Raw genomic sequence first — 17,880 nt, 5'->3', positions numbered from 1 at the left:
TCATCGGCAGACTGAGGTTTTTTGCCTTCTGCTGACTTTTTGAATTCCTACCGGTCCTGGCTCCTCTCTACCGGTGGTAAATCGAGCCTATCTCTCGTTTGGTCTCTTCGTGCTCCACCAGCTGCTCGTATGTCGACTGGTGTCAACAGCCTCGAGCATTCTGAAGTCTCCACCGGGCCCAATTCCTTCACTCGCCGTCGCTCGGTTTCCTATAATCACAGCTCCGCTGTTACAACATCGACTGAGTCTTTACAATCGGTGAACTCTCCTTTCAAATCAGGCAACATGGTGTCCCAGAGTCAGAAGTCCCGTTGGATCAAAACGGGTGCCATTGTTGGCTTTGTGTTCATGCTCCTACTGTGGCTGTCGCCGTCAAAGTCGACTGTCTCGAGTAGCTTCACACAGGGTATGTGGCGTCATTTCTCAATCCCATTGAAACGGGAGGTTTTCAGTCGCCCGTGCGCCACTAACACTGGTCTTGTTTTTTTTTTTTTTTCAGAGAAAGCGCCCTCCTCAGGTGGCGTATCAACCAAGTGCACCAAACCCTTTGACTCTTCGAAACCGCTGATTCAATATGCTCTCATGATCGACGCCGGCAGCACCGGCTCTCGAATTCATGTCTATCGCTTCAACAACTGTGGCTCTACCCCTGAACTGGAGAATGAAGTCTTCGAGCAGACTAAGAAGAAGGAGGGCGGTTCTGGTCTCAGTTCTTACCGTGAGGATGCGGAGGGGGCCGCTCGCAGTCTGGATCCCCTCATGGAGACAGCTCTGAAGAACGTACCCGAGGAGTACAGATCCTGCACTCCGGTTGCGGTCAAGGCTACAGCAGGTTTGCGTCTTCTGGGCCCCGAACTCAGCAAGAACATTCTGGAGGCTGTTCGAACCCGCCTGGAGACAGTCTACCCGTTCCCCGTTGTCTCCCGCGAGAAGGGTGGTGTTCAAATCATGGATGGCTCTGACGAGGGAGTCTATGCCTGGATTACCACCAACTACCTTTTGGGTAAGATCGGCGGTCCGGATGAGACCCCAACGGCTGCTATCTTTGATCTTGGAGGTGGCTCGACTCAGATCGTCTTTCAGCCCACATTCGAGAAGAGCAAGGCTGGCGGCATGCCCGAGCGCCTCGCCGAAGGTGACCACAAGTATGAGCTGAAATTTGGCGGACGCGAGTTTGAGCTCTACCAGCACTCTCATCTTGGATACGGGCTGATGTCCGCTCGCGAAGCTATGAACCGTGTGGTTCTCGAGGCCGCATTGGCCAACAATCCGGAGGACTTATCTTGGACCAAGAAGCCTGTTTCGAATCCCTGCATTCAACCGAACATGAAGAAAGAGGTCACCGTGACATTCCCCGATGATCACCCCCTTGGGCCTAAGGTGACTGTGACGATGGCTGGTCCCCAAGATGCCTCCCCCGCCGCGCAGTGTCGGGCTATTGCCGAGAAGATCCTGAAGAAGGACGCCGAGTGCAAGCTGGCCCCGTGCTCTTTCAATGGCATCCACCAGCCGTCTCTTGCGAAAACCTTCTCTCGCGAAGACGTGTATATTTTCTCCTACTTCTTTGACCGCACTGCGCCATTGGGCATGCCTTCTTCGTTTACTCTTGATGAGCTGCACAAGCTCACCGCAAGCGTCTGTGGTGGCGAGGAGACCTGGGGTGTCTTTGAGGGTGTCAAGGGCGCGCTCGTTGAGCTTCGTGATCGTCCTGACTGGTGTATGGATCTCAATTTCATGATGGGCCTTCTGCACACTGGTTATGAAATGCCCCTATCTCGTGAGGTCAAGATCGCTAAGAAGATCAAAGATAATGAACTGGGCTGGTGCTTGGGTGCCAGGTAAGCGTTTGCACTTTTCATGACTCCAATTTTTCGAATGATCCGTACTAAGACCTTCTTCAGTTTGCCGCTTCTCAGCCAAGAATCTGGCTGGACCTGTCGCATCAAGGAAGTCTCATAAATTTCCCACTTTACGCCATAACGTTCACTCCTATTCACGCCTTTAATTCCAGCCTCATGGCTCTATTCAACGCGATGGGCTCATGCACATATATAGACGTTCGAAACCTTCTCATGTCCCTTCTTGTTTCTCTTCTTCTCAATGTCTTTTTTTCTTGATCCCGGCTCCTAGATCTGACGTTACCCTTCGAGTATCATCTGGGGAAAAAAATGCAAGGACTCTGTGACGATTGTTTGTTTGTGAGATTGTACCTTGTCCTCCGGGCTGCTATGCGAAAGCGACCGCCACTGAAGTGATATCCTAGGTAGCAGGTTATAGCGTTAAACAAGCCCGCAAAGAAAACATTCCCAGACGTTGAGTGCACATTCGATCATTGATCGTTCTAGGATCTTTTGATTGGAATTACGATATGTCGCGAATTCAGTCTCATAAGAGATATCCCCAATGGTCCGAGCGTGCTTGCTTCTCCATCCATAGAAACCTTGGCGACGCCTGACGGAAAGACAGAAATCTACGTGACGTAAGTCGTGCCGGGCTGCAGTCTGCATAAAGCGTCAGCCCTGGTGTTAGTTACATACCTAACCTACTATGTTTTGTCGAAAGTTGAGGAAGACCCTGTGCGGTACCGCTAACCGACGGGAGTCTCTGCCCCTCGTGGATAGTACCCAAAGAGGAAATACCTCAATGATGCATCTTCTCCCTCAAGTTGGAGGATATACCTTGTACCTTTTCCAGTCTTCTACAGATCGATATCTATTGGCTAGATCGAAGCTTGTATTAAATCCGTTCGAGGGCCCCAAATAGGAACATGTGGATTGATCGGCGCAAACACTGCACACTTGCCTAATCTCGCAAAAGCAGGGCTGAGAACTTGGCGCGATAAGACCGCTCCAATTTGCTGCCCTTTTGCTCGGGTTCAGGCACATGTCTACAGCTCACTGATGTGATAGCATGGCACTGCCTGTGCAGTCAGGTGGAAGAACAATTGTGGCCCGAGGCTGAGAGGATGAGGCCTCACTAAATTGTTGGTCCTTCGAAAAGTGACAATGGAGGGAGACCACCTTAACTTGGTAGGTAGGTAGGTAGGTAGGTAGTCTTATTTCGCCCCTCAATAGAAAATGGATATATACATTAGGTAGTCACAAATTGATCTCCTATTGCACATGGACTGTGTCATCCACTTTTGATCGGTCTCTCTTCAACGACAGTAGTTACACATTCCAAGTAGCAAAGGCAGTAGCCTTCTAATGCTTGGATGAAGGATCATGGAAGTCTGGCTTGAAAGGTCAATTGAATGACAGTATAGGTCTTGAAGTGCGCGACTACTGACTACTCGACCCATCTTCACTAACTTATGACTTCTGTGTACCTGAAACCTCCCACGCACTGTACCTGTCTAGAAACCAGGCATACAGCATCTCATCGGAGTGACAGGAGAGTGACACCACTCGCGTAAAGACTGCTCACTGCACTACTTACTTCTGTTACCCACGGGTCAAAGCCACGCTCTACTATTTGCACCAAACTGTCGACTGTCTCGAATCGATGTAACCTCCATGCAGAGCCAGGCTGAGACACTGATCATGGCACTAACTTAATCCGTACCTGGAACTTACCTAATCAATGACTGCACGTTTGCACTGGGATTTGCTACTTCCGACTGATCGGTTGGTCAGGCACCGGTTGGGGTTGTGACCCACGTACAATCTTGATGTATCCTGCATCACCTGCACATCATCATTTCACATGACTATACGCGTCGTATGGAAATCGAGCATGCGTGCATACAGTCTACTGCAGACGCTAGATCATGCAGGGGTGCACCGAATAGGAACGAGGGGTTCTCGAGACAGAGATGCAGGATGCATTGATTGCGGAATTGCCAAATCGAGAAACATGTCGAAGCTGCATCGCACCCGACTTTTAGCTTCTTCAAGTTGCCGGGTAGATGACACCCACCAACAGCCGTTTGCCTCGTCAATGATGGGACGATTCATGGCCTGAGAGAAACATGTGGCAGGCCTCGTGGCCCAAAACAATCCCAATTAGACCTCACGGTCGGCCTCGCTCCGGCTCTTGCCACCCCGCCGAAAGAAACGATCACGAAAGGAGTAGTAGCACTAGCAACTGATCTGGGCTGCTTCCTCGGGTACGAGGGCGACTGCTCATATCAGCCAGCTGCTTGACTTTGACTAAACTTCGACTAACGTCAAGTGCTGGACTGTGTGAACTGCGAAGTATACCAATTTCCTAACTTGGACAAACACCTGAGCCCCTGAAACGGAGCCATCGTCCAACGATCCAATGAGGTGCCATCTTGTATACTGCCGGCCACATGCATTTTCCCCCACGAGGACGACGATCTTCTTCAATACTTTGCGATCTACGCTCAAACGGGAATCTGCCTTCTTTTGCTGAAGTCGAATGCGACGCTATGAGACATCGTCAGCAACAAGGTACCTCGTTCTCACGACACGTAGAGATGGCGAAGCGACAGATCATGGATACGGGGAAGCCCAGTCGCAGCTGCTACTGCTATAAAGCAGGCTCTGTCACTGTATGAGATATTGAGATTCATTCTGCTGAGCATATCGTCCCTCTTTTCATCGACAGTCCTTCTTTTCCAATTGACCACAGTTGAACAAAGTCCAAACTACCTTCCTTCATCCGTCTCTTCTACCTGTGTCTTCGTCACTCACTTCTTTGCCTATCACTTTTCGCTACACCATGCGTGGCATTCATTTATGGACGGCCGTGACGGGCATCATAGCCACAGCCTCGGCAGCGGCTCTGCCTGTCTCACAGCCCAAGAGGTTAGACTGCTTTTATGGGACTCGTTTGCTGTATGGACCGCATGGCTAACACGCGACCCTCACCAGCATCTTTGAAAAGAGAGCTTGCTCAGGTCCCGTTGCCTCTTCTCCGACCTCTTACTGGATGGCAGACCAGGATCATACTGGTGTCTCCCGCGGATATGCGCCGGGGGTGACCAAGAACGCCAGGTACCCTGTGTGGCGCAATGTTCAACAGTATGGCGCCTCGGCAGACGGCTCTGGCGATCAGACTGGCAGTATCCAGAACGCCATTGACGATGACGGATCCAATGGCAGTCGAGAGGGCAAAGGTGTCACCAAGTTCCCTGCGGAAGTGTTCTTGCCCGGTGGTACATACCAACTGGGAAGCACATTGAATCTCCGCGTGGGTACGGTCATCACGGGTGACCCTCTGAATCCCGCAGTGCTCAAAGCCTCGGCCAACTTTAATGGCGACACTATCGTCAACGGATACGATAGCCCCCACGGTGCCCCGGAGACGAGTTTCATGACTCTCCTGCGCAATGTGGTAATTGATACTACGGCACTGAGCCCCGATGCGGCCATCACGGCCTTACAGTGGGGTGTCGCTCAGGGTTCCGGCTTGACCAACGTCAAGATCAACATGCCTTACAACTCCAATGGCCAGGTGGGTATTAAGCTCACCGGCGGGTCTACGATCGCCGTGACTGATGTCCACATTCACGGTGGTGCCGTGGGTATTGAAAACTCCAACCAGCAGGTCAACTTCAAGAACATTTACTTCCAGGGCTGTACACTGGGCTTCAAGGGCGCTGTGGACAACGGTGGCGGTGGCTGGACCGTTTTGCTCCAGGGTGCTACCTTTGATTCCAACGGCGTTGGCATTGACATGACCGCCAACGAGTTGGGCAGCTTGGTTCTCTTGGATTCCAAGGTGACCAACTCTGGTACCGCCGTCAAGTTCTATGACTCCTCCAACGATGGAGGCAATCGCAACAGCCAGCTGCTAATTGAGAATCTCGAGCATGACACTGATCACCCCATTGCTGTGACTAGCAATGGTGATGTGAAGCTTGCAGCCACAAGCCATGTCGACACTTGGGCTTGGGGTAACGTCACTCCTGGAACGTACGAGACCGGTACCACGTTTACCACCTCCCGTCCAGATGTCCTGTTGTCAAACGGCAAGTATTTCATGCGCACTCAGCCCACCTACGCCGAATATGCGGCCGACCAAGTCGTCAATGTCAAGAGCGTCGATGGTCACAAGGTGTACGGAGATGGCAGGACCAGTGATGTTGCTTCGTTGAATGCCATTCTCGCCGATAACGCGGCTAACTGCAAGATCACTTACTTCCCTTACGGTGTTTATATCGTTGACGATACCCTCAAAATCCCCGTGGGTTCGCGTATCGCCGGTGAAGCCTGGGCTGTCATCTCTGGCAAGGGCAATGCCTTCAAGGATTCCTCCAACCCGAAGCCTGTTGTCCAACTTGGACAGCCTGGTGATGTTGGTGTTATTGAAATTCAGGATATGCGCTTCGGTGTCAGTGAAATCCTTCCTGGTGCGATCATTGTTGAAGTCAATGCTGCCGGGGCTAACCCGGGTGATGTTGCCATGTGGAACACCATGGTGCTCATCGGCGGTACTTACGACACCAGCATCTCGACCAACTGCCAGAATGAAGACACTTCGCAGTGCATGGCGGCCTTCCTCGCTTTGCACCTGACATCTTCTTCATCTGCCTATATTGAAAATCTCTGGGTCTGGACCGCCGACCACAACCTTGACAACGGCGGCTCTGCCTACACCGTGATCTCCACCGGCCGTGGTGTTCTGGTCGAAGCCACCAGGGGCACATGGTTGACCGGCACTGGATCGGAACACAACTGGCTGTACAACTATAACTTCCACGCGGCCGAGAACGTTTTCGCCGGCTTATTGCAGTCTGAAAGTCCCTACATGCAGGGTTCAGGCGCGACGCACTCCGCTCCGGCGCCCTGGACTGCCGAAGCTGTCTATGGTGACCCTGACTTCTCCTGGTGCGGTGGCGGTGATCAAAAGTGCCGAACCTCACTCGCTACCAACGTTGACGGAGGCAAGAATGTGTTGCTTTATAACAGTGCCGCTTGGGCGTTCTTCAACGGACCATGGTATGGTGACTACAGTACGCAGTGCTCTGGCTCTTGCCAGACCAATATGATGCGCGTCGCCAACAGTCCCGAGAATCTGGTCTGGTATTCCATCAGTACCAGAAAGACTGATGTCATGATTCTCGATGGCGATTCTAACCCCACCGAGTATAATCATCCTGGTAGCTGGGAGGGTCTCATCCAGGCTTATCGGCAGTTTGCCTCATAGGCCGATGTTGAGTGCAAAAGAACCACTGCCGAGTCCGAGCCGTGCATAAGGTAAGCACAGTCAGTTTCATGTCTGCATTTTAAAGAATCTCCCCTGTCTATAAGACTGTCTGTACATATCGTAGAGCTCCGAGGCTCTGATATACAAAATGTATATATGATCTTGTCATTGATTCAGCACTCACAACCGTTGTAACTTGCTCGAAATTCCGAGTCTCCTCCATCCGTGTAGTACACATGTCCGACCTGTGTATACAGGCTTGTTGCAAGCATGCACGACTGGAAGCAGGCCTCTTGCAACTTTTACATCCGTTCTCGTCACTCCATGGAAGTGTAACCCCTTTGCCGAGGTCAACAGCCGGGGCTAGATTATCAGATGTGCAGGAAATGGTGATCCTATACTTGATACAGGCCCTGGAGGTACATACACTGCGCATGAATTAAAGACTCTTCGTAACAAACTTTTTGAAGCCCTCCATTTCGATAAGGAATTCTCATCGCCAATGCAAAAAAAAAAAAAATGAAAAAGACTTTGAAAAAGAGAAGACAGAAGACATGAAACCGGATCGCTAGATAACAAAGGCACATATGCAGAGGCATAACATCACGTATTTCAAATCCCGATGCATTGTCATTCCATCATCTCCTCAATAGACGGCTTGATCTTCGACGAAGTGATCCCGCCCATCAGCTGTCCGAGAAGATCTGAATCTCCATCAGCATCGAGCTTATCCTCGTCTGATTTTGCGTTCTCATCGTCGTCAACCTCGCCACCAAGGACGTCTGGATCCCCATCGCGCTTCTCTTCCAGGACACCCAAGCCAAGGTTCTGCGAAATGTCAGTACAAGCGATTCACTCAAAATACTACGGACAATGAGCCGGAAAAAAAAAAGAGGATAAAAGAAAGTCACCTACCATCTCAATATAATCCTTCCCATCTTCGTCCACAGAGTCCAACACCATCTCCTGCCCCCTACCGGCCGCAATCTCCTTCTCCAGATCCTCATTGGCATCCTTCAACTTCGGCAAGAAAGCCGATAGTCGTGATAACAAATCAGACCCCCCATTTACACGGTGTATGTTCGGCTTTGGGCGTCCAGCCAGACTGGGTATTGACGGGGCAGATGTGGACGTGGGCCCGGTTGCGTCGTGCATGTCTGCGTCTTCGCGTTCATCGGAACTATCTCCCTCATCACTTTCGCTTTCGCTTTCACTTTCTGACGACGAGGATCCGGAGGATGAGGTCGGGTCGTCGTCGGAGGCCAAAGGGTCTTTGTCCTCACGGCGTTGTGGCGTGGATTTGGCTGATACAGCACTCATTGTGTCGGTTTGATATTCTCGCTCAACGACTACCGGCCCGTTAAGGTATGTGTCGCTTTGAGAGTCGAGTAAACCGTTTGTGAATGAAGAAAGTGGACCCGATGGGAGCAGAGCAGTTGGGTGGGAGGACGGTCGGCGCCGATGTCCTGAACGAACAAGGTGATAGCTTGCCAAGCGACGGTATGCTGGTGAATGGTTCCAAGTGTTGTGACTAAATCTCTGTCAATTGAGACTGCCTATTGTAGAGAATTCAAAAAATCGAACGAGTCGCATGGTATTTGCACTGCAACTTTTTGGAAGGTGGAGCTGGGGCCGATAAGATAAGAATCGGTTTTCATGTGAGGCTGTGGCTCACTGGCCAGTGGCTAGTAGGCTACTGGCTCCACATGGTAAGAGCCTAAAGGGTAGTACGACTATGAACGAAGCACTGATGGGACTCTGCGTTAATCAGTCAACAAACTGTAGCTACTAGCTACTAGCTAGTAGCTACTACTGTACAAAGCTAGCTTAGGGTCAGGATATTGTTTTGAGCATCAACAAACTAGGTTATCGGTATGATTGAGCACGAGAGTCATTAATACAGCGCTGATGGACTCAGCAGTGTTGAAAATCCCGGATCATGTAGTCGTACTAGCATTGAGAAGAAGATTATCTGCTTCGGCTCCTTCGTCGGGACCGGCTTCTCCTCCTGCTGGGGCTTCTTCGTCGACTGCGGTTACGTTGGTGAGATCGTCGATCATCCATCTTTTTCACCGTTGGATCCGTGGCCGCTGCTTCACATTCGCCATTCGTGGCAGTGTCACGCTGCGATCCTTTTGCTTGTTCAAAAGCAGGGATGTAACGGTCAGCATCTTCCATTGATCTATCCTTCTCTTGATCCATTTCGCGGTCCCTCTCCCGCTCTCGTTCGGTAGACCGAACACGACGTCGGGGTGATCGACTGCGAGTACTCGTGACCGGTACGTAGCGGTCAATGTCTAGAGAGCCGGGAGAGGTCCGCCGTTGAGGCGACCGGCGGCGAGAGCGTGACCTCCGTCTGGTGTTTGATCGTGATCGAGAGCGCCATCTGGGAACAGCAGAGCGAGATCTTGACCGGTGGCGCTCTCGGCTACGACGCCGGAAACGAGAGCGAGAACGTGACCTTCGGCGAGATGGGGAACGAGTATATCGAGTTCGCCGCGGACGATAGTCATCATCACCAGGACGGTCTCTACCGCGGCTACGATCATGACGCCGCCGATCAAAGTCTCTGTCGTGATCGCGGGATCTTGATCGCCTGCGATCTCTATCCCATTCACGCTCTCTTTCTCTTTCACGCAGCGGTCTGCTGGCTGAACGACTGCGGCTTCGTCGTACAGGACGGTAATTGCGCTCCTCGCGGAAATCCCGAAAGTCTCGATAGCCACGACGGGCTTCCATAGAGCGGTCTCGAGACCTAATGGATGCGTCTCGAGAGCGGTCACGGCGACGGTCAGGGTCATAACGAGAGGTATGCCGGCGGCGCGAGCGACTGCGGCTGCGGCTTCGATCTCTAATTGAAAGTCTGACTCGGTCAGAACGGCCGACAGTAGAATCAGCCCTTCTGGAATTTCTGGACGGACTGGGCCCTCTCGTGGAGGCGCCAGACGCTTTAGGGGGCGCGGCGGACGCAGACGGCTTCAGGCCATTCTCAATAGCTTCTGCCTCCTCAAAGTCAAATTCACGCTTTTGACGAGCCTTGGCGGCTAGTTCCTCTCCCTCTTTCAGGAGCATCTGCAAAGCAAACTCCTCCAATGATTTCTCATCGACGTTGGGAAGATTTGGAGCGGGCGTTGGGTCTTTCGAGGTCGTGGATTTCTCCCGCTTCAGATCCTTGACACGAGGAGATAAACCCCGGTCCCGATATGCCGGCGAGCGGTCGCGGTGACGATACCGATCACGCTCCTCTTTCCTCCTTCGTTCGTAACGCTCTTCTCGCTCACGGTCACGTTGCTCATCGAGTGCCCTTTGTTCTTCACGTAGTCGCTCACGTTCGGCGCGCCTTTTGTCGTCAATTTCCTTCCTTCGAGCCCTTTCTTCTTCTTCTTTCTGTCGCTCCATCTCCCGTTTCTTGCGTTGCTCTTCTTCTCTGACCCGCCTTTGTTCCTCCTCCAGTTCTTTTTGTTTGCGCATTTCTTCGCGCCAAATCTTGTCCCTTTCCTCTCGCTTGGCCTGGACGAAAGCCTCGTAATCATCATCGGTCTTGCTTCCGGAGGCTTCTTCTTTCGAAGCGATCTCTTCCCCAACATCTTCGCGGCGGATAGCGCGGACTGTGTCCAGAATACTTTGGAGATGCTTGGAGGCTAGTGCATTGATTGACTCTTCGACGTTCTTGTACACATCACTTCGATCAACTGCGCCTTCTATCAGCGTCGCCGCTTTCCCACGTTCTCGCGAAAGATGTGCTGGTTCGCGCTCGATCTCCGATTCCGCTAATTCAATCAATTGGTCCGTGAATCTAGATTTGGAATCCTTCGAAACTTGTCAGCCTTCCGTATGTGGACAAAACCAAGGACGATTTTCTCCAAGCTGTAGGCACATACACCTTGATTGAATTCCGCCCATATTTGTTTGCGAATGCTGTCAAAACCACCTTTCTTTTTGAAAGAGTGGAGCAACTTGTCAATCGCCGCATTTTGGGCCGCGGATATTGGAAGGTCTTCAGGCTTGTACTTTTTGCGAGTCAACAAGCCTACATCAGGTGTAGACCGTTTGGATCCCACCTGCACGTCTTCCATGACTTCCTTGGTAGTCATTTCGAAGTGTCGGGGGACCTCACGCGATTGAAGGAGCAAGAGGCAGTTGTAATTCATCGGGCGCGCGCGACAATCGATAAGCGATGACACGACCGAGCGACGGCAGAATGTTGTTCCGTGGTTAGAACTGCGGGTTGCTGATTTGCTTCAACCTCCTGCCGCCCGGATACAACTACACGCTTCGTCCGACCCCATCCACATTTACCTCGGGAGACGCTCCATTGCAGCGGCGCGGACATACCACACTTCTTGTCTTATCTGGAGCTAGCTTGTCAAACTCCTCTACGGCCCCCGAGACGCCTCCGTCAAACCCGCTACAATGGTTCACAAGGTCCTCTTCTGGAGCGGCTTCGGTGCGTGACGTGCTCCTCCCTCACCTTCGTCGACGTGCAATTCGTTTGACCTTGGCACCTTTTGAGTTCTGTAAGGATTTTCGACTAACCTGTCTACCACAACAGGCATCGCCGTCCGCCTTTGGCAACTCGGTATCGAGATGCGCCCCATTCTCGCTAAAGAATCCCTCTGGGTCTACCCTCTGTTTGCTGGTGTTGGTGGCAGCTTCGGCTACTGGATGCAGGGTGTCGAGAACCGTCAATTGAAGATGCTCGCTCAGCGACGAGAGGCCATTCTTGAGAAGCGCCGACGACGGGATGAGCGCGAAGCGCTTAGCAAGACCGAGGAGAACGCTGTTTTGGCTGCTGCATCATAAGCGGCTGGTCTGCGTTTGAAGTGATGATTATTGCAGGAGTGGAAGCATTGCGTGTGTATTCATTCTTATTTCCTTTTTTTTTTTTTGACATGTACCAAAATTCCACGGTTTGATATCTATTCAACCTCGGAGAGTCGTTGCGAATAAACCGCCGGCCAATTGCACAGTAGCACATACATTAGACGCTACTCTACCACCCGAGTGATCTCCATCCAATGAGCTCTGCGTGGCTTCCTCACGCGCTGCTCTAGAAGTTGAAGGACAGGACTTAACGGGTAAATTAGCTGAGGGTCTCTGCGTCACTATCGAACCGAACCGGAAGAGTGGAATCCTACTGTGGACAATATTGATGTGAATTGAAGTATGATAAGTGGTATCTCATGAGCATGTTTCATATCATGCAGTACTTCAGGATTTCTCTATAGTCAATTGGAGGGTCACTTCCCACTTCTGACTGCCAGTGCCATATCCGCCCCCGAGGCGGTTTCGAATCAAACTGGAAATTTTCTCTCTCAAACGAGAAGTGGTTTCCTCTGAGCCACCGACCCGAATTTTCAAATTCGCCATGCAGAGTCCGTAGTGAACTTGCCAGAAGCGTGCATCGTCAACTCCGTACACAGCGGGGTCCGCCTCGATGTCCTTAATGACCTCGGGAACCCCTGGACCTGAATAAGACATGAGCAGCATTGACCCCAGAGTCTTGACCAGGCGAACACCAAGCATGCACATCGAAATTGCGATCGTGCCCGAGAGGAGCTTATCAAGCCAATCATAGATTCGTACCGAGACCAACGGTAGCAGAAGTAAGAGTGTTGAACATGAGAGGGTAAGGAAATGCGACGGGTTGCTCAGTACCGACGGAAGGGACTTGATGTACCCGAATCGCATGGCTTTACCAATACGCGCATGGTTCTTTAGCCCAATTGCAGAGACCAGCGTGGAGGATATAGCCAGCAAAGCAGTGATGTCCACCCTCCCGACAGAAGCCCGTTCATGGTCGTGGTCATGGTGTGGTTCGTGACCTGACTTTTCCAAAAAGTGCTGTAGGTTGTGGGAGATCAAATCCATACCCATGAACAGCAAGAGGACACACATGGCAAATCCTGCAAGGACTTCAGTTCGTGCGAGTCCAAATGGATGTCGAATACTGGACCGCTTCCACACCTCAAAGTTCCCAAGGATATCGACAGCCACGCAAAGCAGAGCACCCAATGAGTCGAACAATATCAAGTGGGAAAGCGCAGTCATCGCGAGCGACCCGTGCGCGGTCCACAAGGTGTATGCAGCGACAAACATATGGCAGACACTCCACCAAAACCGTGTTTTCTGCTCTCTTGACATGCTAGCACGGCACTCCTTCCATGTTGGGATAGGCAGCGAGTTTGGCAAAGCCAAGGGTGCTCGTGGTGGAGGTTCGAGGAATATTTGATGCGAGATACTACTGTGTTTGTACTTGTGACCCCGGCGCTGTCCAATGTTCTATGATTTGTCAGGATCTTATTTACATAACAAAAGGTTCGTCGAAGTATGAAGCATACCGATTTCACAACTGGACCCTTGGCCATGACAGTTGTGTTGAAGTTGAACGGGCTTGCAGATGAAGGCTCACTAGGTCCATTGTCGGCTGAGGTACTATTGTCTGCCCGCCCTGGGCTGAGGGTAAAAGCTGATTTAGTTGGGCTCCAGCGATCCGATGTACCTGCATCTAGAGGCATTGTCCGGGGAAATGACTCTCGAAGCGGCGATAACGCGTCGCGATCCATCGGGACTGCTGTATTGATTAACGATGCATGGTGATCATGAGCCTCATCTGGTGGCGGAGTCGGGGTACGGGGAGGTATCGGCAGAGGGAGATTTGAGGCCATTGTTACAGTGGCCTGGCGGATGTATATCGTATACACAATCGTCGGGTGGGGTGCACAAACACCGTCTTGAAGCTCGAACCAAGCTCGCGGGAAAAGGAGATAACGGAGGAGGCCACCCTATAAAGCCTTGGAATTCAGGTGTCTCTTGGCGGGCGGAAGGGGCGGGGAGGCAATGGTCTCGACCGCATGTCATGTACATCATCCACTCGGAGCAGACACCGCAGGACTACCACCCTCGTCATTGATCGCAAAGCGCATTTGCCCGAGGCGCGGTATATGAGAGCCGCGAGTGACATTCAGAACTTTGTGTTGATTTTGTCAGCGATGTATTTTTCTCCAGTGTGCTGAGTGAAAGATTCCAATGCAGCATCTGCGTGGCGTCGATGGATAATCGCGGCTCCTTCATTGTCTTTCTTCTCGTCTTCTACCTGCTCCTCAGCTCCCAGTCACGTCCCCCGCTCATTGATGAAGATCGGGAGCGCCAGCGGGCGCTTGAGCGAGAGGAAAATGTGCTGCAATTACTGAACGGGTCCAAGTATGGAGACTTTGATCCGCCGGCGGAGCGATGGCTTCCGTTTCTGGGCGCGCGATCCAACGATAGCTTCGCGTGGGACCTCCTTCCACATGCCCAAAATCGCGTCCGTGATCAGTTGCAATCCGCTCTCACGGCCGCTGGGGTAGAAACGCCCCGAGGCGTTGACGATATCCCCTTGTCCTCATCTTCCAACCTTACCAAGCTTTTCCTGCCGGTCTATCGCAATGTTACGGGTAAGCTTCACGGAGACTGGGTTCGCAGATCTGATGTACAGCGCCGCCTGCCTCTCAACATGACTGCGATCGCTCTGGAGCATCAATACTACAATGCTGAGTTCAGCTCCAATATCACGGGCAATGACGGTTCATTCTACTTTGACATTGAAGAAGGCGGTGGGGAAGACCTTCGTATCGGAGAGTCGCTTGTCCGAGAAATTCGGGCTAGCCTCAAAGTTGAGAGCAATGACTTCTGGGGTAGCAGCTGGGATATGCCGCTATCTGGCGTACATTTCCCAGAGAATGGAGGCATCGTTTTGACCACTACGAGTGAAAAGTTTGCCGGGATCTTTACATTGGCCCATCTTACGCTCTCAGCCGATACATTCGAAATGTCTCACAAGCTGTCCATCAAGTCCCTCGTGAGCACAATGTCGAGAAACCAGTCTCTTCATCCATCGTTCATCCCGTGGTCTACATTAGCAGGGACCGAACAGGTTGAATTTCTAGCGCCAAAGTGCGAACATGTTGTCTTTATCCAGCAACATCCGGTTGTGATCGAGGGCATGGTTGCTGACAGGCTGACGCTTGATCGAATGGAACAGGAACTCAGGTATCCTGTGGGAGCGCCCATCCCTGACCCTCCGCTTATGACAATGTCATGTGTCGTATTCTCCCCCGACTGCGGATACATTCTCGAATCAAAGGGAGCTCCCGAATTCCCTCCCACGGATTCGCTGTTTCTGACAGGCCCTAAAGCGGAACAATACAGCAAGTACTCTGCGCGTCTCCTCTTCATGACCTGCGGTGTTTTCGTTGGACAGATCGCTCTGTTGCTGCGTCAGATCAAAGAGGCTTCGACTCCTTCCACGCGAAGTCGAATCAGCTTCTACACTATCGCGTTGATGGCGCTCGGAGATGGATTGATTCTGGCATTCATGGTTCTGGCGCTTTCCGCCACTGTTTCCTTCCTGGTTTTGTCTACCGCCTTGTTCCTGGCATTCCTCTCCGTCAGTTATATTGGCATGAAGTTCATGCTGGAAATCTGGGCGGTTCAAGAGCCGGAGAGACGGGAGGAACGGTCGGCGAACGCTCCAGCCCCCACAACACGCCCGGGCACACTTCCTTTGCCTGTCACGGCTCCCGCGCAGGATACCGGGGCCACACCAGTGGTCATCCTGACCCCGGATCAAGACCCGCCTGCCGATGACTTGGACCCACCAGCAAATCCCAATCGAACTGTGGCGCCAACTGCGACCCAACCCCGTACAGATGTGGGCACCATGTATGCGCGCTTTTACCTGGTGTTTTTCGCACTGTTCATGGTAACTTCCTCGGCCACGTTCCTGCCGCGCCGAGCAGGTTCGATCTTTGCGCGGGTGGCTGCAGGGATTTACCTTTCGTTCTGGGTTCCCCAAATTTACCGCAACGTGATGCGCAACTGTCGCAAAGCATTGCGCTGGGAATTTGTCATCGGACAAAGTGTCCTACGACTATTCCCATTCGTGTACTTTTTGACGGCTCGCGAGAACGTTCTGTTCATACGTCCTGACTGGACAACTGCCTTGGTCATGGTTGGGTGGGTATGGGTGCAAGCCTGGGTCCTAGCCAGCCAAGACGTTCTTGGGCCTAGGTTTTTCGTTCCTCGCGGCTGGGCTCCTCCTGCTTATGACTACCATCCAACTCTTCGAGATGGTTCAAGTACTGACGAAGATCTTGAATCTGGGAATGTGATATCCATTACTTCCCTACGTGCTGACGAACGCGACTTGATCGCTGACACGAAGGATGACGGCAAGCACATGTCCCCAAATCGCAAAAAGGTCGTCTTTGACTGCGCTATATGCATGCAAGACATAGAGATTCCTGTTTTTTCGGCATCTACTTCTGCTGGCGGAAGCAGCGTCGCCGAGGGCGCTTCTAACATATTAAGTCGCCGCACATACATGGTAACTCCATGTCGACACATATTCCACACACCTTGCTTGGAGAGCTGGATGAGGCTCCGTTTGCAATGTCCTATCTGCCGTGAATCGATTCCTCCTGTATAGAGTTGCATCGGAACAGACATGCTAGAGATGTTTTCTCGTTTATCCGAGTTAGAATTGAATAGTTCTTGCTCGCTGCAACCTTATGGAATACATACCTAACGGGCAACAATTGTTTCTCATAGTCCTGCCAAACTTTATCGTGGCACCCGTGTGAGGGAGCACTCCGCCGTCGCTAACAAGAAATAGGCTATAAATGATACCCGACGCCTGTTTCAAGTTGTAGGTCATCTGAATATGAATACCTAGGTAGAGGTGACCATCTAAAGAATATCTTGTAGCACACGAGGTGAGCAGCCACCTGCACCTGTTGAGTCGCGCTCTATTCCAAAAATGACCAACTTATTTTGAATAACTCAAAGTCCCATCAGATCACAGTTGTGGCAACATTGACGCTCATATCCATAGCATTGTTGAAAAAGTATTCGTCTCAACGGACGTTGTATGCGGCATATCGTCACAAATCATATAGTCAGAACTCCTTATTAACCATCCGCCGCTTTCCTTGACAGATTCTAAGGATTTACTGGTCGAGAGTCTCATTGTAAGCAGCCTCATCAAGCAGAGCATCAAGGGCAGCAACATCAGCAACCTCGATTTCGGCGATCCAGCCTTCGCCTTCGGGGCTGGCGTTGATAGTCTTCGCATTGTCCTCAAGAACGGTGTTGCCACGGATGACCTTTCCAGCCACAGGAGAGAGAACATCGGAGGCTGACTTGACGGACTCGACAGCTCCCACGGGCTCACCCGCGCCGACCTCCAGATCGACTTCAGGAAGCTCCACGAAGACGACATCACCCAAAGAGTGAGCAGCGTAATTGGTGATGCCGATCTTGGCTGTAATTATTTGTTAGATTCCAAAAATGTTCAAAAGTCTGCACTGCAAGCACTGCAAAAGGGTATTCCGATTGACTCACCGGTGTTGCTGCCCTCAGCGAGCTCGATCCATTCGTGCGACTCGGTATACTTCTTTACCCGAACTGTTGAGGCCAATTGAGAGCGACGTTAACCACCAAGGTCACATTGATCACCAAGGAAACAATGTCACGACATCATTCAAGGCCAACATGGTCAAGCCAGTCTTGACTCGAGGAATTGATAACTTGAGGTGCAAAAAAGACTCACCAAATGGGCTCTGTGAGAAGCTCCGGGTTCCCCGCGGGAAGCGGAAAGCAGGAGCAGCACGGGGGGTGCAAGTGAAAGGCTTCTGAGCCAAAGCTCGGGAAGCAAAAGGGCGGATCGAGCGAGCAATGGAGGACATTTTGAGATATGAGAATGGTGTAATTGAGAGGAAGAAG

General features: G+C 51.7%; 8 protein-coding genes across 8 annotated transcripts; 4 read left to right on the top strand and 4 right to left on the bottom strand.

The window, feature by feature from the left end:
• Positions 1–129: 129 nt before the first annotated feature.
• On the top strand, positions 130–1,959 carry N7539_002692 (guanosine diphosphatase; the record flags this gene model as incomplete). The annotated part of the gene is made up of 3 exons (XM_056932295.1): positions 130–406; positions 500–1,838; positions 1,902–1,959. The coding sequence occupies 3 exons, from the start codon at positions 130–132 to the stop codon at positions 1,957–1,959; spliced, it is 1,674 nt and encodes a 557-aa protein (XP_056792254.1).
• Positions 1,960–4,896: 2,937 nt separating this feature from the next.
• Positions 4,897–7,116, top strand: N7539_002691 (glycoside hydrolase family 55 protein; the record flags this gene model as incomplete). The annotated part of the gene is made up of 1 exon (XM_056932294.1): positions 4,897–7,116. The coding sequence occupies one exon, from the start codon at positions 4,897–4,899 to the stop codon at positions 7,114–7,116; it is 2,220 nt and encodes a 739-aa protein (XP_056792253.1).
• A 630-nt stretch (positions 7,117–7,746) lies between these two features.
• Positions 7,747–8,436, bottom strand: N7539_002690 (NOPCHAP1/New4 family protein; the record flags this gene model as incomplete). Its single annotated transcript, XM_056932293.1, has 2 exons — positions 7,747–7,944; positions 8,032–8,436. 2 exons carry the CDS (start codon positions 8,434–8,436, stop codon positions 7,747–7,749), a joined length of 603 nt encoding a protein of 200 aa, XP_056792252.1.
• A 977-nt stretch (positions 8,437–9,413) lies between these two features.
• Positions 9,414–11,210, bottom strand: N7539_002689 (BOD1/SHG1 domain-containing protein; the record flags this gene model as incomplete). Its single annotated transcript, XM_056932292.1, is given in 3 exon segments — positions 9,414–9,965; positions 9,985–10,926; positions 10,998–11,210. The coding sequence occupies 3 exon segments, from the start codon at positions 11,208–11,210 to the stop codon at positions 9,414–9,416; spliced, it is 1,707 nt and encodes a 568-aa protein (XP_056792251.1).
• Positions 11,211–11,529: 319 nt separating this feature from the next.
• Positions 11,530–11,919, top strand: N7539_002688 (putative NADH-ubiquinone oxidoreductase 14 kDa subunit; the record flags this gene model as incomplete). The annotated part of the gene is made up of 2 exons (XM_056932291.1): positions 11,530–11,563; positions 11,669–11,919. The coding sequence occupies 2 exons, from the start codon at positions 11,530–11,532 to the stop codon at positions 11,917–11,919; spliced, it is 285 nt and encodes a 94-aa protein (XP_056792250.1).
• A 408-nt stretch (positions 11,920–12,327) lies between these two features.
• On the bottom strand, positions 12,328–13,784 carry N7539_002687 (cation efflux family protein family; the record flags this gene model as incomplete). Its single annotated transcript, XM_056932290.1, has 2 exons — positions 12,328–13,398; positions 13,458–13,784. 2 exons carry the CDS (start codon positions 13,782–13,784, stop codon positions 12,328–12,330), a joined length of 1,398 nt encoding a protein of 465 aa, XP_056792249.1.
• A 383-nt stretch (positions 13,785–14,167) lies between these two features.
• dscA (ubiquitin-protein ligase dscA) lies at positions 14,168–16,585 on the top strand (the record flags this gene model as incomplete). The annotated part of the gene is made up of 1 exon (XM_056932289.1): positions 14,168–16,585. One exon carries the CDS (start codon positions 14,168–14,170, stop codon positions 16,583–16,585), a length of 2,418 nt encoding a protein of 805 aa, XP_056792248.1.
• Positions 16,586–17,105: 520 nt separating this feature from the next.
• Positions 17,106–17,843, bottom strand: N7539_002685 (glycine decarboxylase subunit H; the record flags this gene model as incomplete). Its single annotated transcript, XM_056932288.1, has 3 exons — positions 17,106–17,419; positions 17,500–17,562; positions 17,708–17,843. The coding sequence occupies 3 exons, from the start codon at positions 17,841–17,843 to the stop codon at positions 17,106–17,108; spliced, it is 513 nt and encodes a 170-aa protein (XP_056792247.1).
• Positions 17,844–17,880: the final 37 nt, after the last annotated feature.

The sequence above is a fragment of the Penicillium diatomitis genome (assembly GCF_028827545.1).
Source record: "Penicillium diatomitis strain IBT 30728 chromosome Unknown utg000003l_segment0_segment0, whole genome shotgun sequence".
Lineage (NCBI taxonomy): Eukaryota > Fungi > Ascomycota > Eurotiomycetes > Eurotiales > Aspergillaceae > Penicillium > Penicillium diatomitis.
The sequence above is the reverse complement of the archived record's forward strand: the minus strand, read 5'-3'. Positions and strand labels throughout refer to the sequence as shown.